Source organism: Paralichthys olivaceus, chromosome 22, assembly GCF_024713975.1.
Source record: "Paralichthys olivaceus isolate ysfri-2021 chromosome 22, ASM2471397v2, whole genome shotgun sequence".
NCBI lineage: Eukaryota > Metazoa > Chordata > Actinopteri > Pleuronectiformes > Paralichthyidae > Paralichthys > Paralichthys olivaceus.
This window is the reverse complement of record NC_091114.1, coordinates 13,537,886-13,557,647: the sequence shown is the minus strand read 5'-3', so window position 1 is coordinate 13,557,647 and position 19,762 is coordinate 13,537,886. Positions and strand designations below refer to the sequence as shown.

General features: G+C 41.7%; 1 protein-coding gene and 1 non-coding gene across 3 annotated transcripts; one reads left to right on the top strand and one right to left on the bottom strand.

The window, feature by feature from the left end:
- Nucleotides 1–944: 944 nt before the first annotated feature.
- On the bottom strand, nucleotides 945–19,435 carry adissp (adipose secreted signaling protein). 2 transcript variants are annotated; one of them, XM_020095350.2, is made up of 7 exons: nucleotides 19,027–19,435; nucleotides 17,244–17,341; nucleotides 16,949–17,053; nucleotides 10,276–10,415; nucleotides 5,816–5,954; nucleotides 4,240–4,365; nucleotides 945–2,953 (listed from the first exon to the last, which is right to left on the bottom strand). In XM_020095350.2, exons 3-7 carry the CDS (start codon nucleotides 16,965–16,967, stop codon nucleotides 2,853–2,855), a joined length of 525 nt encoding a protein of 174 aa, XP_019950909.1. In that variant the 5' UTR covers nucleotides 16,968–17,053; nucleotides 17,244–17,341; nucleotides 19,027–19,435; the 3' UTR covers nucleotides 945–2,852. The 2 variants fall into 2 exon arrangements, with proteins under 2 accessions (XP_019950909.1, XP_019950908.1); XM_020095349.2 differs by lacking the exon at nucleotides 17,244–17,341 and having other exon boundaries at nucleotides 19,027–19,419.
- trnag-gcc (transfer RNA glycine (anticodon GCC)) lies at nucleotides 3,074–3,144 on the top strand. Its single transcript has one exon. It is a non-coding gene; the product is annotated as a tRNA-Gly (tRNA).
- Nucleotides 19,436–19,762: the final 327 nt, after the last annotated feature.

Below are 19,762 nucleotides of genomic sequence, written 5' to 3'. Positions count from 1 at the left end.
CTGCACTTCACTCATGAGGTTGTATAGTCTCTGTCAGTTATTCTAAAAAAAAACCTGCAGGATTTCACTGATTAGATAAAATTACTGTTGTGAAATAAGTTTGAACATTTGACGACTTCTGATTTCTAATAACTGCTTTTTGGAATATAAGTCGTCTTGTGTTTAATCCGTCTTTGAATCCAATATTTACATATAATATGTCTTACCTTTCAGACGAGGTTATCCTGAAAAAGACAGATAATGTGAAATACATTTATATTTACAAAAGCTGATGAGAGACGTCAGTAGCGTAATAAAAATGCTTTTCGCTGTTTCTCCCTTTGGAAATTTAAGGGTTAAACTTAAAGTAAGTTGGTTTTTAGGGGGGGGGGGAGATGGATGCGATGCTTCGACTGCAAATTAATCTCTGAAAAGTAAAGAGCAGAAAATGAATCCAGGCTATATTCATCATCGCAGAAACATAAACTAGTTAAAAGAATGTGTGCAACAAAAACTTTAAATTGTGGTTTCTGATGATTTATGATAAAATCCTTGTGTGACTGATGGATTTCTGACGTATAAATACTAAAAAAAACATAAAAAAGGTAAGAATCCATAATAATGATAATTATACTGAAGATATTAGTGTGAAATAGCAATAAAAGTCTGTTAAACCAACTTATTGGATGATTAAGTCTCTCTGTAAAGTCGTATTTGTATGTACAATGCAGTGTTACCAGTAAATGAACTGAAACTGCTGCACAGGGACGAACGCAGACGTGATCGTCTTGAAGAAATTCCCAAGTGCAACACTTTTACAGTCCTCCGCCATGTTGCATCGTCACTTTTAAAGCCTCTGAATATCTTTAAATCCAATGAAGAAACGTTTCATGTACCAGAGGAGCATGTTGTCATGGTGTAGACTGCCACCTGGTGTTACTGCAATGAACCGACAGCAACAAAACTCAAAAGACACAACATTTTTATTCATCATTTTTGAATGCAAACACATGAATCACGCACACAGGGAGCGGATAACGACACGTAAACCTCTACGTTACCTACAGAGGACTTTAGTTTCACACCGAGAGGGAACAAACCGGATTCTGACCGTTAACACGCAAGCAAACATCTAATAAACCTATGAAATCTGTACGACACCCGACAGCTCACAGTCCAACACAGAGAGAAATCACACACAGTCATTCGCTTTAAGGCCGAATGCATCCGGTGGGAGAGGGACAGAGGAAGAAGAAGCGATGAAACATGAGTAAGGAGGAGGAAGAAGAGGAGGAGGAGGAAGATGTCAGTGCAGGCAGATCATGGCACTTGCTCACAAATGTAAACTGAGCCAAGGCGACAGGACGCTACGCCTGTCGACTCTCACTGATCTGCACTGGTGCTGCGATGAGAGCGACTGAGACTGAGGGAAGCTGGTGGACGGATTCAACGCTGGAAACACAACAAAACAACTGCAGCACTCTTCTGTCCCACGTCCTTTCTCTATACTCCTGTAAACTCCACGTGTTTGTCCATGTGTGTGAGACGAGGACGAGCAGGAGGATGGTGAGACAACGTCAGGCTCGAGTGAGGAAACAGGACGGAGGCGTGAGAGGCACTTATGTCGTGTGAGTTTTTCAAAAGGCTTCATGAAGTTTAACAAAAGGAACAAAATGTTGATTTGACCTGCTGCTTTCTCAAAAGGAAAACAAATCCACCAAAAATACTGTGGACCTGGTGTCGCAACCACAGATTCATACTTTCAAATGTGTATCAGGATGTTGAAAATAAAAAACGCTGATCAAAAATGTTCCCAAGACAACGGTGATGTATTCAAATATTTTGTTCAACAAACTCCCCCAAGACAAAATAGAGAAAAATTAAATTTGCAATTATTTGAAAGAGAGAAATTTAGAAATTTGAACCACCCCTGTTTTCTTTTTTAAATTCTGAAGAAAGACAATCAGGACATTTAGAGCTCAATGAGAAAAACATTTTGTTCTGTGTGCGTCATCAGCAGTCGACCTCAGATTCAGACGTCACTTCCTCCAAATAAAAGAAAAAGTTCCTCTAACTATACATGCATTGTTTTCCTCGCTTTATTCAGAAAAATCTGTTATTTTTTAATGTTTTGAACGATAAGAAAACCCCTGTTTCCATTTTTGAAGCTGCAAATGTTCACATCCAGTGTTTGGGACTGAAAGAAATACCTAAGACCTGAGCAGGGGTTTCCAGAGCAGGTCGAGATGATGTCCAATAAAACCTCCTCCCTTCATTATGTGAATTCTTATGAATGTCACAGTTGGATTTTATTTTAAATGGAGAATAAACCGCAGCAAAGTCTCCGTGACATAAAGTCGGCTGCAGCGACCCCTTGTGGTGAGGCTGAGACATTACAGGCTCAGCACTCCCTTCAGTTCCTCTTTATTTCCCAGGGTCAGTGTGAATCGTTTAAAATGAATAATAATTCATAACATGGGATCCTGCAACAAGGGATTCGTTTTGGAATCAAGACGCAGCGAGAGGAAGCTGAGGCCGCACTGATTGAAAGAGCACTGCTGCCCCCTAGAGGCAAAACGCAGATCAACAGAGAGGACAGGATGATCGAAAGTTGGACGAGCTGCAGAAAGACAAGAGACAGCGTGTCTGTCCAGATGATGTGGTCAAAGCAGGGAAATGTCTTCGTATGTAAATGCTCTCAGGTCACGAACTTCCACTTCCGGTGAGGTCCGCAGCCGAACACGTGGTGGGATGAACCGAACTGGTGCTGCGTCTCTCCATTGGTGAAGATGACAGGTGTGTGTGTGTGAGTGTTTGTGTGTTAGTGTGTGTTAGTGTACTTCAGACGGGGAGAGGGAGCAGGAGCTTGAGGTTCAGTCGAATCCTTGCCAGTCGCTCTGTTCAGAGTCGTACTCCAACTCCACCCCGATGCAGCGAACCCCCTCCAGCAGCATGGGTGTCCCGTGGTGACGATCTGGAGAAGAGCCAGAGACATTTTCAAACCTCAGGACAGCGGACTCACTCCAGAGTCCCTGTACGGATCTACTTTTCTTTTTTTTTTTTTTTAAAAGATCCTTCCGCCAACGCCAGACCCGCATTGGTGGTTCAGTGGTAGAATTCTCGCCTGCCACGCGGGAGGCCCGGGTTCGATTCCCGGCCAATGCAACTTTATTTTCTTTTTGATACAAACACACCTGTAATAATAATGTTTTTACTAATTGTAGCTTTCTATAGTTTCCTCTTTTATTTATATAACATGTAAAAAACATAATTCAAACTAACACAGTCCCATAGACTGAAGATTAATAATCGCCGTATATGGGAACAAACGAAGTGTGTGTGCGAAACTTAAATGTTTAAAGTTAAATTGAAAAAACTTTAACTTGAGCTTTTGAATATCACAACAATTACAACCAATAACTTTAGAAAACATATTTGATTTGAAACGTTGTGTGTATTCACAGCAGATTATTTAACACTGAAGCGCAGCGATCAGATCTGATAGTAACGGTGCAGTGAAGCGTCGGAGCGGAGGCAGAACTTAATCCTTTGATCTGGCTGCCCGTCGAGGCCTCAATTACACACAGACATCTGGACAGATGTTCAGGCTTTGCTCTGCGAGTAAAAATAAACAATACAACGCCATCCGCGCTCAAACACACACACGCAAGCCTATAGAAACACACACGTCCTACTATATGTGGAAACGCCCCCCCCCCCCTGATTCTCCATCTGCTGACACAAGAGCCGGCAGCTAATGGAGTCTCACTGACACCAATTTAAGTGGAGAGAATTTAAATTAATTACAGAGACCAGCACACCAGAGCTGCAGCGTCAGGGAGCAGGTTTGTTATCGTCTACAACAGTTCTACAGCACTGATGTCACAATCTGGTTGTTTTCATTATTAAAAACTGTGTCTAAATAAAATGTAATATTCTCTAAGAGTTGTTGATGAATAACTCGTGAAGCTGAGCCTAAATGCAGGTTCACCAGCAGGAGGCAGCAGTGCACTACTGAAGGTAAATTCAGGTCTCAGTCAGGTACTTTGAATTTTAGGGATGTGCATGTCCCATCCATCAAAATGGAGGAGGCAGGATTTAGATTTATGACCTATATTGTAGCTTGGCACCAGGTAGACACTTGGACTTCACTTATATATGACATATATATGGCTACAGTGTAAAAGGCATGTTGTACAAGTGTTTAGGTTCGACCGTGGTGCAATATTCCTGAATAAAAATGACTAAACGTGGCCTCACCCATGACTCTGGCGTGAACTTTGACTCTGACACACACGTCCTCGTTGGTCTCGCTCAGCAGCAGCACCTCCTCACACAGAACTCCCTCCTGCTGGGCCATGTACTCGCACGTCACCTTCAGACCTCCTGGAAAACACGTTGAGAAATTACAAAGAGGAAACAGAAAGATTAGGTTACCTCACTGTTGTGTTGACGCGTTCAGTTCAACACACAGGGACAAGTTGTCTTTGTCTCTCTCCGCGTGTGTGTGACAATGATTTGAACTCGGATCTGACTGATGCTCGAGAGGCCACCTGCAGGCCGAAAGAACAAAACGTCAACCTGATGAATGATGAATAAACACAGCTGACTGATGTGCACACAATCACAAATGCATAATAGAGGGTGTGACCGTGAACTGAGAGTTATAGGCAAGGATCCCAAAAACATTAGAGGGTCATCTTTGGCCAAAATCAGCAGCTTTAGTGGTGAGAAGGAAATCAGAGATGTTCCAATACCAACACCAGCATCAGGAGTGCCAGTGATATTTCTGAAAAAGCCACGTCTGCGAGTACGTGGATCTATTTACCGATCCAACACCCTGGTTTTAAAGTTCAATAGTCTCAGATAAAACTGCAATTTTCTTTTCCCGAAAATTACTTCTTTGCTGCAAGTTCTGTTTTTGATTTCCGGTAGTGTAGGGTGGGCCAGAGCGAGATTAATAGTCAGCAGTTTTGAAGGGTGACACTGGTGTCGCCACTTACGTTTGAAGAACTATGACACGAAAGAGCTGGAGTAGCAAGGGAAAAATGGAGGAAACTGCAGCGGCAAACTTTGGAAACCGCATTTAAACGGTACAATAAATTCCACATGTGCCCAGAGGCAGGAAAGATTACTGACAAACTTGTCGAGTTGATTGTTGTGTAATCCTAGATTTCTTTCTTCATGACTGTCAAAGTAGATAATAAAATAAAAGTTATCTGGCGTCATCCTCTATATGCATTCAAGAGCCAGGCCAAAGAAACTATACCAATCATCACTTATATAGAGGGTAAGTAGAATATAGCAGTAGTTATTTTTCCAAATGTACGAGTACTGGATTGATTATCCGCATCAGCAAAGTCTATCGGTATTAAACATGTTCACACACGTCCCTGTCTGATGATACACTCTTATCTCTGTGAGTTTTTTTAGCATTCCCAGGTGCAAACAAGGAAAATATGAGAGTCAGTGTTGTTTTTTTAACGATTCCTCGGAGATGGATTGCTGAGCCAGCACTTTATGTGAACTGTCTGATGCTGTCATCCTCAGCCATCTGGTCCACTCAGATCTGCCTCCAACAAAAAATAATCACATGCTGAACTGGTTTTATATTTGCATATTAATACTCTGAGTTAATGTTGCACTGACTTGGGAATATAATGTATTCTACAGTTTTCATTTCCTGGTAGTTTTTGTGTTTGCATATGGACGGAGGTATTTTATAAAACAAAGGTCGTGTGGATGGAGATTTCGTTTTGAGAAGCAAAGGGGGAAATATCCGTTCAATATCCAAAGTCGCGTAGGCCTTGTTTTCCATGTCCTCTTGGGGTCTTACCCTCTGGTGCCGGTGTGATGTCAGTGATGCGGAGGTGCGGACTGGGGACAGGCGCTGGACACACATCCTTCCCCAGAGCTGGGACCTCAGGCAGGTTGAACACTATTTCATATCGATGCTGCGTCTTTAGGAAGCCGACCTACAGTGAGGCAGAGGGAGATTTAATTCAAAGAGTCAACTTGGAGGAAATATAATTCTTTCTCCTTCCTATAAATGGACTAATCAGACTGTACCATAGGGAGAGAGGGTGGGCCCTAAAAGAAGTAATGGAGAGGGAGGGATTCATACAGTTGAAAACTTGGCCTCAGATCGAACACTATTAGTCCAATACAGCTCAATAAATACAGGATTAATGTTCCACGAATAAGTGATTCTCATCAACACAAGGCTGCTGGGATGAGCTTTCCTTGGATGACTCCTCTAATTGAAATCATTAGTTGTTTTCTGGTGGTTTTAATCCCCTCGCTTCAACCACATCGGCAATTTTAGCCTGAGGGGAAATAAACCTGAATTACTTTTTGGATTTCACTCAACTCCAACAAAATCTTTCCGTAATACCAATCCCACGTGAATAGGTTTGTCTGCTGCAGAGGAAACTCTCCAACAGCTGAAATAAGAGATTACTTGTAGAAATGTGAAAGTTGAGACTTGTTCATTCTTGAGCCAGTTTAAGCAGAAATTAACTCACATTATTAAATTTGTTCAGAATTATACTGTTCTCTTACTTGTGGCCCAGGCGCCCAACATCATTCTTTTAGGTTTGGAAATGCAAACTCAAAATAACACTAAAAATTCACAGCGAGTGAAATGACATGAAACCGGAATACAATGAACACGATAAATCATCTCAGGATGAAAAGCGGTGGCATACACGCAGAAGACGCTGATGAAGATGTCAACATGGAGAGACAAGATTCGAGATCTTTCGGGGATGAGGGCCAGCGCCGGTGTCGATGTACTGAAAACAAAAGCACGTGACTTCCACATACCACCCCTCGTCTGATCCGTATATCTCCTCCTGCTTCTTCTTATGTGAAAGTGTCGTCTCCCAGTCCCTCTAAGATCCATTAGACAGGTGAGCATGCGTCCATTGATAAATTGATGAACGTAATCAAACAAATCACACTGCTTTTACTGCAGAGAGCACAATACGTACAATTCATTTTACCTATAAAGACGACGAGCGACAGAAACGGTAACAGAGGTAGAGGTACAAGGACGTAGCTGCCTCAAATTTACCAAACAGAAAAATTCATGAGGGGATTTTCATCACAGAGAGGAGTGAGGGAAGTCTCACAGAGGAGACTGGATAAAAAGGGAGAGGGAGCGAGGGAGAGGAGGAGGAGACAGCAGGGAAGTGCAGGCGAGGAGAGATAAGCTTAAAGCCCCTCCAGCTAGAGCTGCAAACAACAGCTCCAGCCCCACACCACCCCAGGTTAGAGCGACGGGCAGGAGCTGCAGACAGCGTTAAGAGAGAAGGGGCAGAGGGAATAGTGAGGGAGCACTGCGGAGAAAAGCAATAATCATTCTGTGAGAAAAATTGACGAGCAAGGTTGAAGGGATTCTTGTTTATGAGTCTACAAAACTGTCAGAGTGAGACACACCCAGTTCACCCAAAACAATAGTGTAATTCTCAAGTCAAGTTGAAGGGAAATACCAAACATTTCATCTCAGTCCACCGAGCGGTTCATTCAGTGCGTGTTCGGAGAGGAGGGGATGTTGAGTGATGTTGTGTTGCTTTTACCGTGACTGCCTGTTCGTACAGGCTCTGCAGGAGCTTCTATTCTTTAGTTTCTTTTCAGCTTCTCTCTTGTGGCCAAATCATGTTGTAATCCCTTATCCGAGGATTCGCTCCTCTGCCTGGAACTACAGTATCATTCCTGTCATTCACGTTAAATACATTTTAGGTAGTTCTTATCACACTAATGTAAATATGGTTTTAATGAGCGATTTGATGATTTAAAAACGGGGTAAACGTCACGATTGACAGACTCGTGATTGGTCGAAACACGTGCATCTGCAGGACCCCTGCTCCACGATCACGACTGCACAGACTCTGGCTCCAAGGAAGTGGAGACACATCGTCCAACTTTATTTACAGTCTATGGATTGTCCCTACAAGTACCACTTTTTTTAAAAATAGTGCAGCTTTAAACTACAATTAAACACCAGAGTAGCCTCTTCACATCTCGTTTCCTGCAGCCAGCCACATATAATCTGGTTACTCGCAGTAATGTGATGATCATGTAAACCTGCTACTGTTCTGCAGCGTGGTTGTGAAAACTCATAAGAGCTGCCTGCTCTGCGTCACTCACAACAATGTACATTTTAAAAAAAACGTGTGGCCTCTGCAGCAACACGTCTGCGGCAGATCTCTGCAGCACTGACAGCTGCTCATTTCCATGTCCTGCAATCACGAACAAGAGGGTGCACAAAGAAAAACTATTATCTGTTGTTTCTGCATGACCCCATGTGTTTGTCAGAGTCTCATAACCCCTCTGAAAACTGCTATTCATACAGCTGTTGTACTCATGCCGCTTCCATCCCACGCACTCCCACCTCATCTTTGGTCTGCTGCCCCCCCCCCCCCTCAACTGTTTCCATAGCAACACCACCCCCCTTAGCTCCATGATAAGCCTGGACGCCAGTTGCCCGTGCCCACTCTCAAGTACGCTTAAAGAGCTTTGAGAAACACACGCACACAGAATGAAAACGGGTGAAGGTCACAGCCAACTTTTCGGTCCATCCACACGTGCAGCTTTTCAAGCAAATTGATTTGGCTGAGAATAAGTTTCAACTCTTGGAGAGGCTTCGTTACAACGAGCGTGTTCAGAACTTTCCTTGGGGATTTTGGTACGACAGAGAAATTGTGGAGGAAGAAAAGGTCGACCTTCTTCTCCTGGCAAAGATGAAACCGCTAAAACTAATATACCAAATAAATGTACTTTTAAACACGGCGGCCTCTTTACTGATAAAGAAAATGCAGAAAGGAAAAACAGTCCTTCGTTAAATTAACAAACTAGAGTGAGAAGGTTACATTTAATCAGCGATAGTAAAAAGGACATAACATGAGAACAACTCGAGTCCTTCTGTAATTTTGAAGTAAAAAGATTCTAGGACTCACTTTGTCTGCAGATAGGAGCTCTTTTCAGAAATGGTTCCGTTAACGTGAGATGCTCGAGATGCACAGAAACAGATCCAAGGTCTGTTTGATAAATCATCAAGTGGCTCCTCTGGTGCATCAAATTTTCTAAAACGTTTAGATCAGTGCTCTCGAGTTATGCTACCTCCTCCATGTTAGTGGGCGGGACATGGACCGAACAATAAAAAATATCAAAGTACAAGTTAAATAAGTTTTTCTCAAAGTTGGTTTCTGTCATTTTAGCTAGTTCTCATACTCTCACCTTAAAATCTAAAAAAATCTGTACAGCTGGAAAAAATATAACGACTTAATTTAAGACACCAGAGTAGAGTTTTTCTACAGGCTCAGATTTCTACACTTAATGTTGTTATGGAGCTTTGGCACCTTCGGCTGCCGCTCCTGAGTTGAGCACCTCCCGGGTTTTACAGGCGACAGATGAGAAGTCTGATATCATTGTTCTGGGCCTTTATAGCCGACAGAGGAGATTAAGAGTGATGAGAAAAGACTTTAATCTCCTCCTGGATGTTTCGCAGATAAAAAACGAGGCTCACAAGGAGACTGACACACTCGATCCCAAAGTTACCGTCTAATATTATATCCACCACAAAAAAACACGGCACAGAGGGAAGTCAAGAACGTAATTATGACCAATTACAAGAGTGACAGGTGGGTGGTGGTAATGTTGTTACCCGTGTCACATGGAGTAACACACCGCCGGCACACAAACGATTACACGGGTTTCCAATGGAGACAGAAACTTAAGAAATCTTTAAGCTGTTGCCTTCCAGTCTTGTCCAATCTGTTTCTATTTGTTTTAACGGTCTGCAGTTTAAAACTAATCCTCAGGGATATCATTACCTTGAAAGGACAATCAATTCAAACCTGGATTAAGCTGAGATGCAGCTGTTGTGCATGGAATCTATGATGCAGATGGAGACTGAATAATGTCTGTAGGCTGGAATAAAACCGCTGCAGATCATTTTCAAACAAAGGGAGCATGTGATGATGTCGGGTGAAAAACTGAGCTGGGGGGAAATCATGAACTCATAAATTCAGGAAAATGTTTAGTTTCAGGCACTTTGGCTTCACTCTCTGGCTCCGGAGTCTACGTCCATTATTATAAACAGTCTGTGGATCTCTTAAGAGGTGTCTGCGATTGTGACCCTTGTTCAGGGTTGATTGAGTTTTCACTAAAAGCATTAAGGTAAAAGAAGTGACAGGCTGATCGAATCAAAAAGAAGTTACTGCCTGTAACATCCATCCTCTCTTCCACAAAGAATTGGCTTTCAACTGTCGGGCTTTGCAAGGTCACACAAACCTTGACCATGAAGTTGCCGTCATCCTCTGGAGTCACCATGACAACGGAGTCATGCAGCTTTTCGTCAAAGTGGACATGAGATGGGGCTCCAGCGGCGGGGGGCTCCTCTGAGAAGCGCACGCCTCCTGCCTTCGCGCAACCTGAGAAAGAGGGAAGAGACGCAGAAGGTCAGACTTGGACACAGGCACTCACTACACTAGACTCACCAAAGCAGGACGTGTCAAACAGCCGCACTCCACTCCTTTTGATGACATAATGGAGTGCACAGCAGAGCACTTTACAATCACCCAACCTGCTGGGGGACCGAACGAAGCTGTTTATGGTCTGTGAAACACACATGCAGGAATTCATGCACATAAACAGCAGAGAACACGTATAGTTTTTAATGCTTTCATCATGGGAACGTCACTGAAAGAAAGGCAAAGGGAGAAGGAGAGGATGAGACTGGACATGAATACGTCTGAGCCAGAGAAACAACAATAAAAAGGACGTAGCATTGAATTCAAATTGTGTGTTTTCCTTTTTGGAAGAGGACTAGCTTTTAAAATCACAGATGGACATGAATATCTGTGCTTCGTTGTGAGAATATCAGCGTTGGTAATCAGCAACACAGGCTTCAGAACGATGCTCAAGTGCGGACGTCAGGCTGCTGATTGGAGGAGCAACCTCTTTATATTCAATGAAGGAAGAAGTTCCAGTGGCCACAACAAGTGGCGTGAGTGTAGCAGAAGTCCAGCGCACTGTATTATTTGAATTGTTTCCTCTGAGGTCTGGAGAGCGATCCTCCGTAATGAGACCCGACGCCCCTTCCAGCTGAAATTCAGACAAACTGTCTGTTGTCTCAGAGAATTATTATTTTTTGGGAGGAGTGGGTTTATTTGGAGAACAAGCTTCTGCTCTCACCCACTGTTCAGAAGAACAATAAATATCAGCATGTCTCAGAGTCATAAGAGAACAGTAAAACCTACGGGAAATTATATGCTCAGCTTGGAAGACTAAACCTCTTTAACACCATTATTTTGACACAGAGGCTCCGCAGAGACATGGAGGCATTGAGGGCTGTGTAAAGTTATATTACTGGAGAGGGGAACGTTTGATAGCACACTGGGTTTCCTCACAGCTTAAGATAACATTTATGATTGATTCATCTTTCCATAATTATATTTATTATCAAGATTACATAAATACTCATTTTCACCAAACGTGGCGGAGGAATCATTGAAAGTTGGTGAAGAAGGCGTTCTTCTGACTGACATTCCAGTTTTCTCTACTCTTTTGTGCCAGTGTTGTTGCCAACCTGACAGCTAAGGAGATTTTCTGAATAGTTTTTTTTCAAATAAATCTTATTCTTTTTACAGAGTTTTCTTCTCCATCTCTGGACCAGAAAATACTCCTTTAAGTTAAATCCTTTGGTCAGAAGAGGAGACATCTGACTCTCTCCATTTGATGAAGTCAGAGTCATCTGTATGAATTATTCAGCTGACAGAAGCAGAGCCTGATCAGAATCAAACATTTATCCAGAAGATCAAACCGACAAAAACACGATGAACTAATTATTCCAAACAGCACGTGTATTCTGGGAGTGTCATTAAATAAATACTACCCTGAGTTGGAAAGCAGGAGGAAGGATATAGGTAGGATTATATAAATCTAATCCCAGTGTCTATACGCTACAAATGTCTATCTGTACATTGTGTTTAATATTAAACACACAATCCTGTAGTGCATAATTGCTCCAGCCCATTAAACGGAACTCTATACTCACCTTGTGTCCCTGCATTATATGAAGCACAGGCCATATTGTCCCACGTGGGCAAGTTCCATTAAACTTTTACTCAGACTCATATTAGAGATTAGAAATCCTTCGCTATCAGCAATGTGGGTCACAATAATGAGTTCAGGAGTTGCGTCACGTTCCATATGTGCAGGAATAGAAAGTGGAACTGAGGAACGCTGTTTGCAGTCTGAAGTGCAGAACACCTTCCAGTATCAAGTCTTTTATTCAAAGCTCTAATATGAGATATGTTCGATGTGAAGTAACTTGAAACGGAATTTATTCCTCGTGTGATCCAGACGAATGATAACTTGTCGGTGGGAGGGATCAAAATATCTGCAAAATGAGTCTTCTTATCTTATTATGAGCTTCATTTAAATTCAACAATCTTTTCCTAATACATCCACCATTTACATAAAGTAATACCTGCTTATGAAAGATACAGCTGGTAGGAAATACATGAAACTTATTTGATGAACTTTTGAGCTTTGTACCATATGTTGTCATTTCAATTTATGATACAAATTTTAATTATAAACCTGAATATATCTTATATATCTTTCTTGATATTTCCAGCAGTTTTTCTTGTCTTGCTTTAAAATATTTATATTATTACTTTGGTGAGGAATGAGCAGGCGAGGCCTCAGATTTGTTGTCACTGCAGAAAAAAAGCAGTATTTTTTCAAAAAGTCAGCAAACAGACTTTTCACTGTGATTTTTTGTGCGACCACAAGTTAAACTACTTCAACATTTGATGCATTTATTGACTTGATTCTACTGAGTTTGATCATTACAGTTTAAACTGGTGTTCCAATTTCGAGTTAAACCCTCGTTTATGCGCTCCTCAATTTTTTACTCTGCATCCTTTCATTTGGTGCATTTCACATGGAGGTGGAGAGTGCATACGCTCAGTCGATGGCACAGCTGGTGTTATTTCGTGCACTCGCACCTCACATCGGACATGCAGCACCATTTATGATGAAAATAAAAGCAGCAGCCGCACAAGTAAACACTGCAGTGGAAGGGATTGAATTTAAGATCAGACACTAAATCAATAAATATTCCAAGATGTGTCACATAACCACAGCGTCCATGATTTGATTTGTTGCACGTGCATTTCCCGTCTTGTCTTTTCACTATTAACCATCAAATACAGAAAGAACAGCTTGTATAAGGGCGTGTCTCTATGTGCAGACTTACAGCTTCAAGGTAATGATTTTGATCACAGGACCCTATAATGATAAATAATGATAACTTGAATTCATAGACCCGAGGACACTTTACATGTGTCATAGGGACAAAAAGAAAAAAAGACCTGTTATTTCAAGTTACCACTCCGACTGTCGGAGGCTTTTCACGCGAAGCAGAGAAGTTCATACAATGGCGCTCGGTGACTGTAATTACATTCACTTCGCACACACCCAGCTGGATAATGACAGGCTTTGTGAGGCAGTCTATCAGTAGTTGGAGTAGAAAGGGGACATTATACCATGTGAAGAGATTAGACGTACATTTTTAATGAATCCACTATTAAAGGAAACTCATCAGAAGCATGAACTTAATGACTCAACTTGGCTTATTTCTTTTAAAGGACCAAACATCTCGATGGTGACGATAGTGTGTGCATAACTTCAGAACAAGAATTACAACCCGACTTGTCTCAACAAATTCTATAGAACCAAGGTGTTGCTGCTCTGTTGAATAATTTCAATACCAATGAGTGCACAGAGCTGAGCAGGGTTTAAAGTTTTACCCTCTTTACAATGGCTTTCTGTACTTTTCTGATTTGAAGTGGACGTCGGTTTTCCCCAGTCAGTCGGACTGTTATAAATATGGATGACTACTATCCAGAACTGAAGACTAAAAAGCAGCGGTAGCAGAGACTCAGGCTCATTATCACAATACCCGGCTCTGCTGCCTTTTAGATGGCTTTGATAATCCCAGACAGAGCAAGGACACACACCCAGACTCACCCTCACAGTGGCTGCAGACCCACAAACAGACAGATGCATGTGCGCACACAAATGAACGTGCACACGCATGCACAACCCCCTGAACTGGCTTATTTCAGATTAATCTGTCTGTTTCTGTCCCTCTGCTAATCTATTTGTGAGTGTCTCTGTTTTAGCTCTGACGAAAATGACAGTTTTATGTCAGTTTAAATGCCTTATTCTCTACGAACTCTCCAACAAATCACATCTAACTGTGCATGTTTGTGCAGGAAATACGAGACATGTAGTTCCAGAAATTATTGACCACAGATCGATTGGTTTCGATCAATGCAGAGTTTGGGGCTGAACTTTTTTTTTTGCTCCCCTCTCAGCTGTGCCGTCGTGTGCTAACTTTATCCCGAAAGCCCTGTGAGCAACATAAAAACTGTATTTACTTGTTTTGATAAAATTGTTTCTCGTCCCGCTGCAAATCAAAAGGTTGAGCAGAGAACACTGATATTTTTAAAGGCAAACTCAACACCGACCTTTTTAATCCGTCTCACTGAATTTACTTCAATTTAACAGTTTTATCGTTATTCTACCTTATTTTTTCAATTACTTACTTGCTTATTTACTTTCTCTGAATTGTATTCCCCTGTTTTACCTCTTTTCCCTCTTCTAACGTTTTATTTATTTATCTTCATCCTCTTCACATCTTGATTTTTCTGTGTCTTTCCTTGTTTGCTTTGTTTTATTTCCACAGTTTCTGTTAATGTTGTTTTGTTCTGTAAGTGGACAGAGATGGATTGAGTTGAGGTTGTGGCCGTTTTTATTGATTTTATTAAGCACTTTGCGTTTCATTGCTTGCATGAAAGGTGCGAACCCAAATAAAGTCTGATTGATGGAAAAGCTTTGACGGTTGGTGATGAAATCAAATAAAAAACACACCCTCCAGTATTAGCTTACAATGCCTCATGTTGCAACAGTCTTTAAAACAAATTCAGTTATAAGAACAGTCCTCAGCCTTTAACTGCGTCTTCATCTAAACGTCTCTTTCTGCCTCTGCTCCTCACAACTGCTTCTCTCACTCCAGTCGTCTGTCACTTGATAAATAAATTCTCACTTGCAGAGTCATCTCACATCACAACAGCTACACAATGGGATGAGCTGGAATACGTGATCACAGAGGGGAATCTGAGGAATCAGTGTGAGCTTCTTCTCAGGATGAAACAATTACTTTCATTAATTCACAGTTCCTTCTCTATTGATTTGAGTCAGTTGCTCCAGGCATCAATTTTCTGAACATTTCCCAGAGATCCTGTCTGAAAATTATTTACTGTACGTCACTGTAGAGGATGTCTTTAGGTTCTGGACTGTTGGTCAGAGAAAACAAGCAAAGCTGAGTTGAAATAGAAGTTTCCAGTAGATTTCACAGTGCATGTTTGCTGTGTGAGCGATGACGACAATTTTTCAGTATTTTCAAAAACCTTTAAACGCTCACATGCCGAAAATAAGGGTTTTCATAAAGCTTAAAAATGGGTTTTCCACAGCAACACATGCCTCCCTCTCCCCATAAAAATAACATTTCAAACACTCTTCCTGTGACATTTAAGTCCTCCTGAGACACAAGACAATACAGTTTTTTAAAAATGCCATCAACAGGAAGTCAATACAGAGGCTCCCTCTGCACCAGCCTTCATTCGGTGACCTTATCAAAAAGGACAAAGGCCTGCGGAGCGGTCCTCAAAGACAACAAGCGCCCTGTCCTCCACCGGGTAATATAGGAGGCTCATTTGTGATTGTGATTATGTCTTGTGTTCTGTTGCCTGCCTCATTTCCAGTGTTTATTTTTCTCCATTGAGCCGCTTCAGCTTTTGAGGAAATACATTTGCTTACCTCAACAACTAAAGAAATCTGTCATAAAGCTGCCGATACTGACTCACCACCTCTTACACACATCGTTCCCCAAGAAACCCGACTGACTGAAATATTGATCGTGAATTTAAAATGAACCGAGTAACCTTCCAGGAAAGCCTCCAACACGTCTCGCTGGTGAAAAGGTTAATCTGAGGTTCTCTGTCACGATGAATGATACCAATTTTATTTCCTTTTATCACTCCTGAGAAACACTGAGTGCAGGACAAAGATTAAGTCTAATTCACCCACGGCAGATTAGAGGATAGAGCTTCAAACATGACGATCACTTCCTGGCTCAGTAAAAGGTCTTACATGTGCTGGAACTAATCCATCCCGTGCACAATTTTCTGTTCTTCATGCACCTGTAAAGTTTTTATCTATTCCTTTAAATCACTGCGATCAAAACACATTACAATTCAGGATTATTAAGTGTTCCAGATCGAATGTGAGGAGAAGTGATGAAAGAATTAAGAGGAGACTGAGGGCCCGCTGGAAATCAGATCTGGGTTTAACAGCTGCTTGGTTTCCTTTGGGGGTAAAGACTATGAACTCTGGGAAAATGTCTGAAAACTGGATTTTGTCTTTCACATATGAAGAACACGGCAGGAGATTGTCCAAGTCAAACACATTTACCACATGGGCTCACTCTGACATCTTTCTAGGGGCCTGGCAGGAAAGGTTCCAGAAAATGTGTTCTCCCACAAACCTCCTCCGAAATTTTTCAGGAAAATATCCAGACTTCATCGCAGGTCTGAAAGCAGCTTTAAGCACATTCATGCAACCATCTTTCTAGCCTGTGGGCACAGCTCTGAATTATTCACGACAAACACAAACCACTTGATCCTGAGACACACACATTTTGATCGTGGGTTAGTCTTGGCCACCTTCACCCTGAATATTAAGTTGTGTTTGTCCTGTCTGTCTCAAATGGTTTCTTCTGCTTCCCAAATGCCAACCTGACTCAATGCTACCGAAATCTTTATGAGAACATTTAAGTTAGCGAACGTCACAGTAATTGCAACAAGAACTGAATATAATAATGTAAACTCACTCTTCTTTGCAGCGGCCATGTCACAGGAAAGGGTCCGGCACAGACACACTTGGACACACGCTGTCACAGCCCTGTCATCTCAGCAGTGTGACCTCAGAACGACCCCTGCAAAACAAGTTAGGATTGAGAGGACGATGAAGAGAGAAGCGGTTAACACCAGACGAGAGGAGGGAGAGGGGTCGAACACAACACGCAATAATTACATCAACGGAGGAGCAGGAGAAAATAGGGAAGGAGGTAGAGGTTGGATGTGAGAGAGAAGTAAAAATGAGTCAGCTTCCCTGGGTGTTCTTACTTTCTAAATCCACGACCCCAGGTTAGCCCGTATTTCAGCTGAGAGGGCAGCTGTGCTGTAATAGTCGAGCCACGAGTACCAGAGACTCCCGACGGAGACTTCAATTAAAGGAAATACAACAAAACAGACTAAGAGGATTAGCCAGGAGCCGAAGCTGCTGTTTGTGGGTTTCGCACAGATGGAGAACGTTCATCACATCTCTGGGAGGTGCTTCATATAAATATGGAAAAGCAGAAAACATAAGTATATTTGTGTGCGGTACAGTGCATGATAACAATGAATTGGCAGCACATAAGTGAAAGAGACAGTTGGGGTCAATTAATCTACTGTAGAGATAAAAACGCACGAAAGCGGTGTTGTTTTTAGTCCGTCGTTACACAACGCACTCACTCTGAGTTTCTTCAAAGCTTTGACTTTATATAATTTTAAAAACCAGGGGAAAGTGTTGCATGACCTCAAATAATAATCAGCCTCCTCCCCAAGTTTAAAATGTATTCGATAATATCCTTTTGGATTCTGGGTGAGGTGTAATAACCTACCCTCTTGTCCAGAATCACCAATATTTGGTATACTTTAAACTACCACATGAAACCAACACTGTCAGAAAGCACCACGTACACTTCCATTGTTATGCAGACGACACCCAGCTGTACCTCTTTGATGCCCAATGGATGCTTTAAGAACGAGAAAAGTCACAACGTAAAATCCACTGAGAACAGTTTGGAATCAGAGGCTCATCCATTTTTAGCAGTGTGAAATATCAGAGCTGTTCTGACCTTAATGGGTCGCTATGATTAGAAAACCACAGATGGGATTCAATTGGACACACACTCGCCCAGCTGTGCGAGCAGTGCTGAGACACGTACAGAACGTCTTACTGGATGACAGAAAAAAACTGCTCCGCAAACAAGGTGTCTTGTATAAATCCTGATGTCTGGCCAGGCTTTCCTAGCAATTGCTCTCCCTGTGCCACAGCTCACAAATTTAAATTTAGAAGTCAGAGGGAGCAGCAACAGGTACTCGTCCCCTGCTTTTGAAAAGTGATTTTCATGCCTCTGTGTGAAACAAGAACACGCTGGGAGTGAGAGGAAACACAACTTTCACTACGAAGTAAACATTACATCACTGCAGTGTTAACCCGGTCCATGTATGGATGTTTGCCATTCTCTATTTATTGTACCAGATAATAAGCTGTCTGCTCGTTGTTACTAATGTTTGTTGACAATAATAATTACAATATTACTAATATTGAAAATAGCTGAACAATAACTAGCTATCAAAATAATGAAATAACATTCGTGGAGTAAAAGCAGCGTTCCAATAATTCCAGGTATTAAGTACGACAAAATGAAAATACTCAACACTAACATGGGTTTATGAGCTATGCTGCAGCCAGCCGCCAGGGGGCGATAGAGACGTTTTGGCTTCACTTTAGAGGAGACGTCCTGTCGTCCATCTTTATACACAGTCTGTGAACTTAACTTATAGTACTTCACAACGGTTTGCTGACAATAATTGATATAATACTGCAAATATTGTAAATAACTATGAATCAAAAATATTTAAATAACTGCAGTAGTGTCAAAGTAGTGTTACAATAACCCCCTGTGTTAACGCCACAAAATTAAAAATACACAATACACAAATTCGAGTAAAAATACTTGTGCACATAAACATAAGCTAAAAGTGAAATTATCTCCACGAATGATAACTAGAGTGAACACAACACGAGCAGCTGACTCGAAAAAGTTAAATCTCCATTTGTCTGTTTGGTTGTTCTTACCTTGGTTCCTTCAGGGCAGATGAGAGTCAGCGTGTAGAGACGATCCAAACACTGGTCCTCTGTGTGTGTGTGTGTGTCTGTGAGTGTGTGTCTGTCTGAGTCTGTGTGTGTGTGGACAGAAACAACACCAGCAGCTCACTACACGAACACACACTCCCTCTGCTCACATATACGCTCCCCCTGCTCCGCCACTTCCGCATTCGGTCACGTGGTTCGCTCGCGTCCCCTCCTCGTGTTGTTTACAACGTATTTTATCGACGTTCCGAGGATCACGTGCGATAAAAGTTCTGCAGGTGTCACTGGAACCACGTGGAGAGCGTCCCTCTGGGTTCTGAGCAGGACGGACTCTCACAAACAGCAGCTGATCTCAGTGCAGCTCCAAACACCGGACTTTTTACTATTGTCTTGGGAAGTGACGCCACCTAGCGGTGAAATGTGCGCACGTTCACTTTCCTGAGGCTATTTATCAAATATACATTTTAAATGATGGAAACTGAAACATAGAAAATCAGATTTGAAAAATTTGATCACATTTAATTTGAAGTGAAAATCTATTTTTCTGTATCGACTTATGTTATACTTAAGTCATTTCTCGTCCTCCATATAGAACCAACTAAAATTAAATGAACCCATCCATGAGGAAAGTGTTTTGTATATTGTATGTACATATATCATATATATATATATATATATATATATGTTTATTGACATTTATTGATATATTTAATAATATAAA

Excerpts from the sequence above, each read along its gene's own strand:
- adissp (XM_020095350.2), bottom strand. Across the intron at positions 5,955-10,275 it reads ACGGCAACTTCATGGTCAAG|GTCGGCTTCCTAAAGACGCA; the intron begins GTTTGTGTGACC and ends GCCTCACTGTAG. Across the intron at positions 2,954-4,239 it reads AGTTCACGCCAGAGTCATGG|ATCGTCACCACGGGACACCC; the intron begins GTGAGGCCACGT and ends GCTCTTCTCCAG.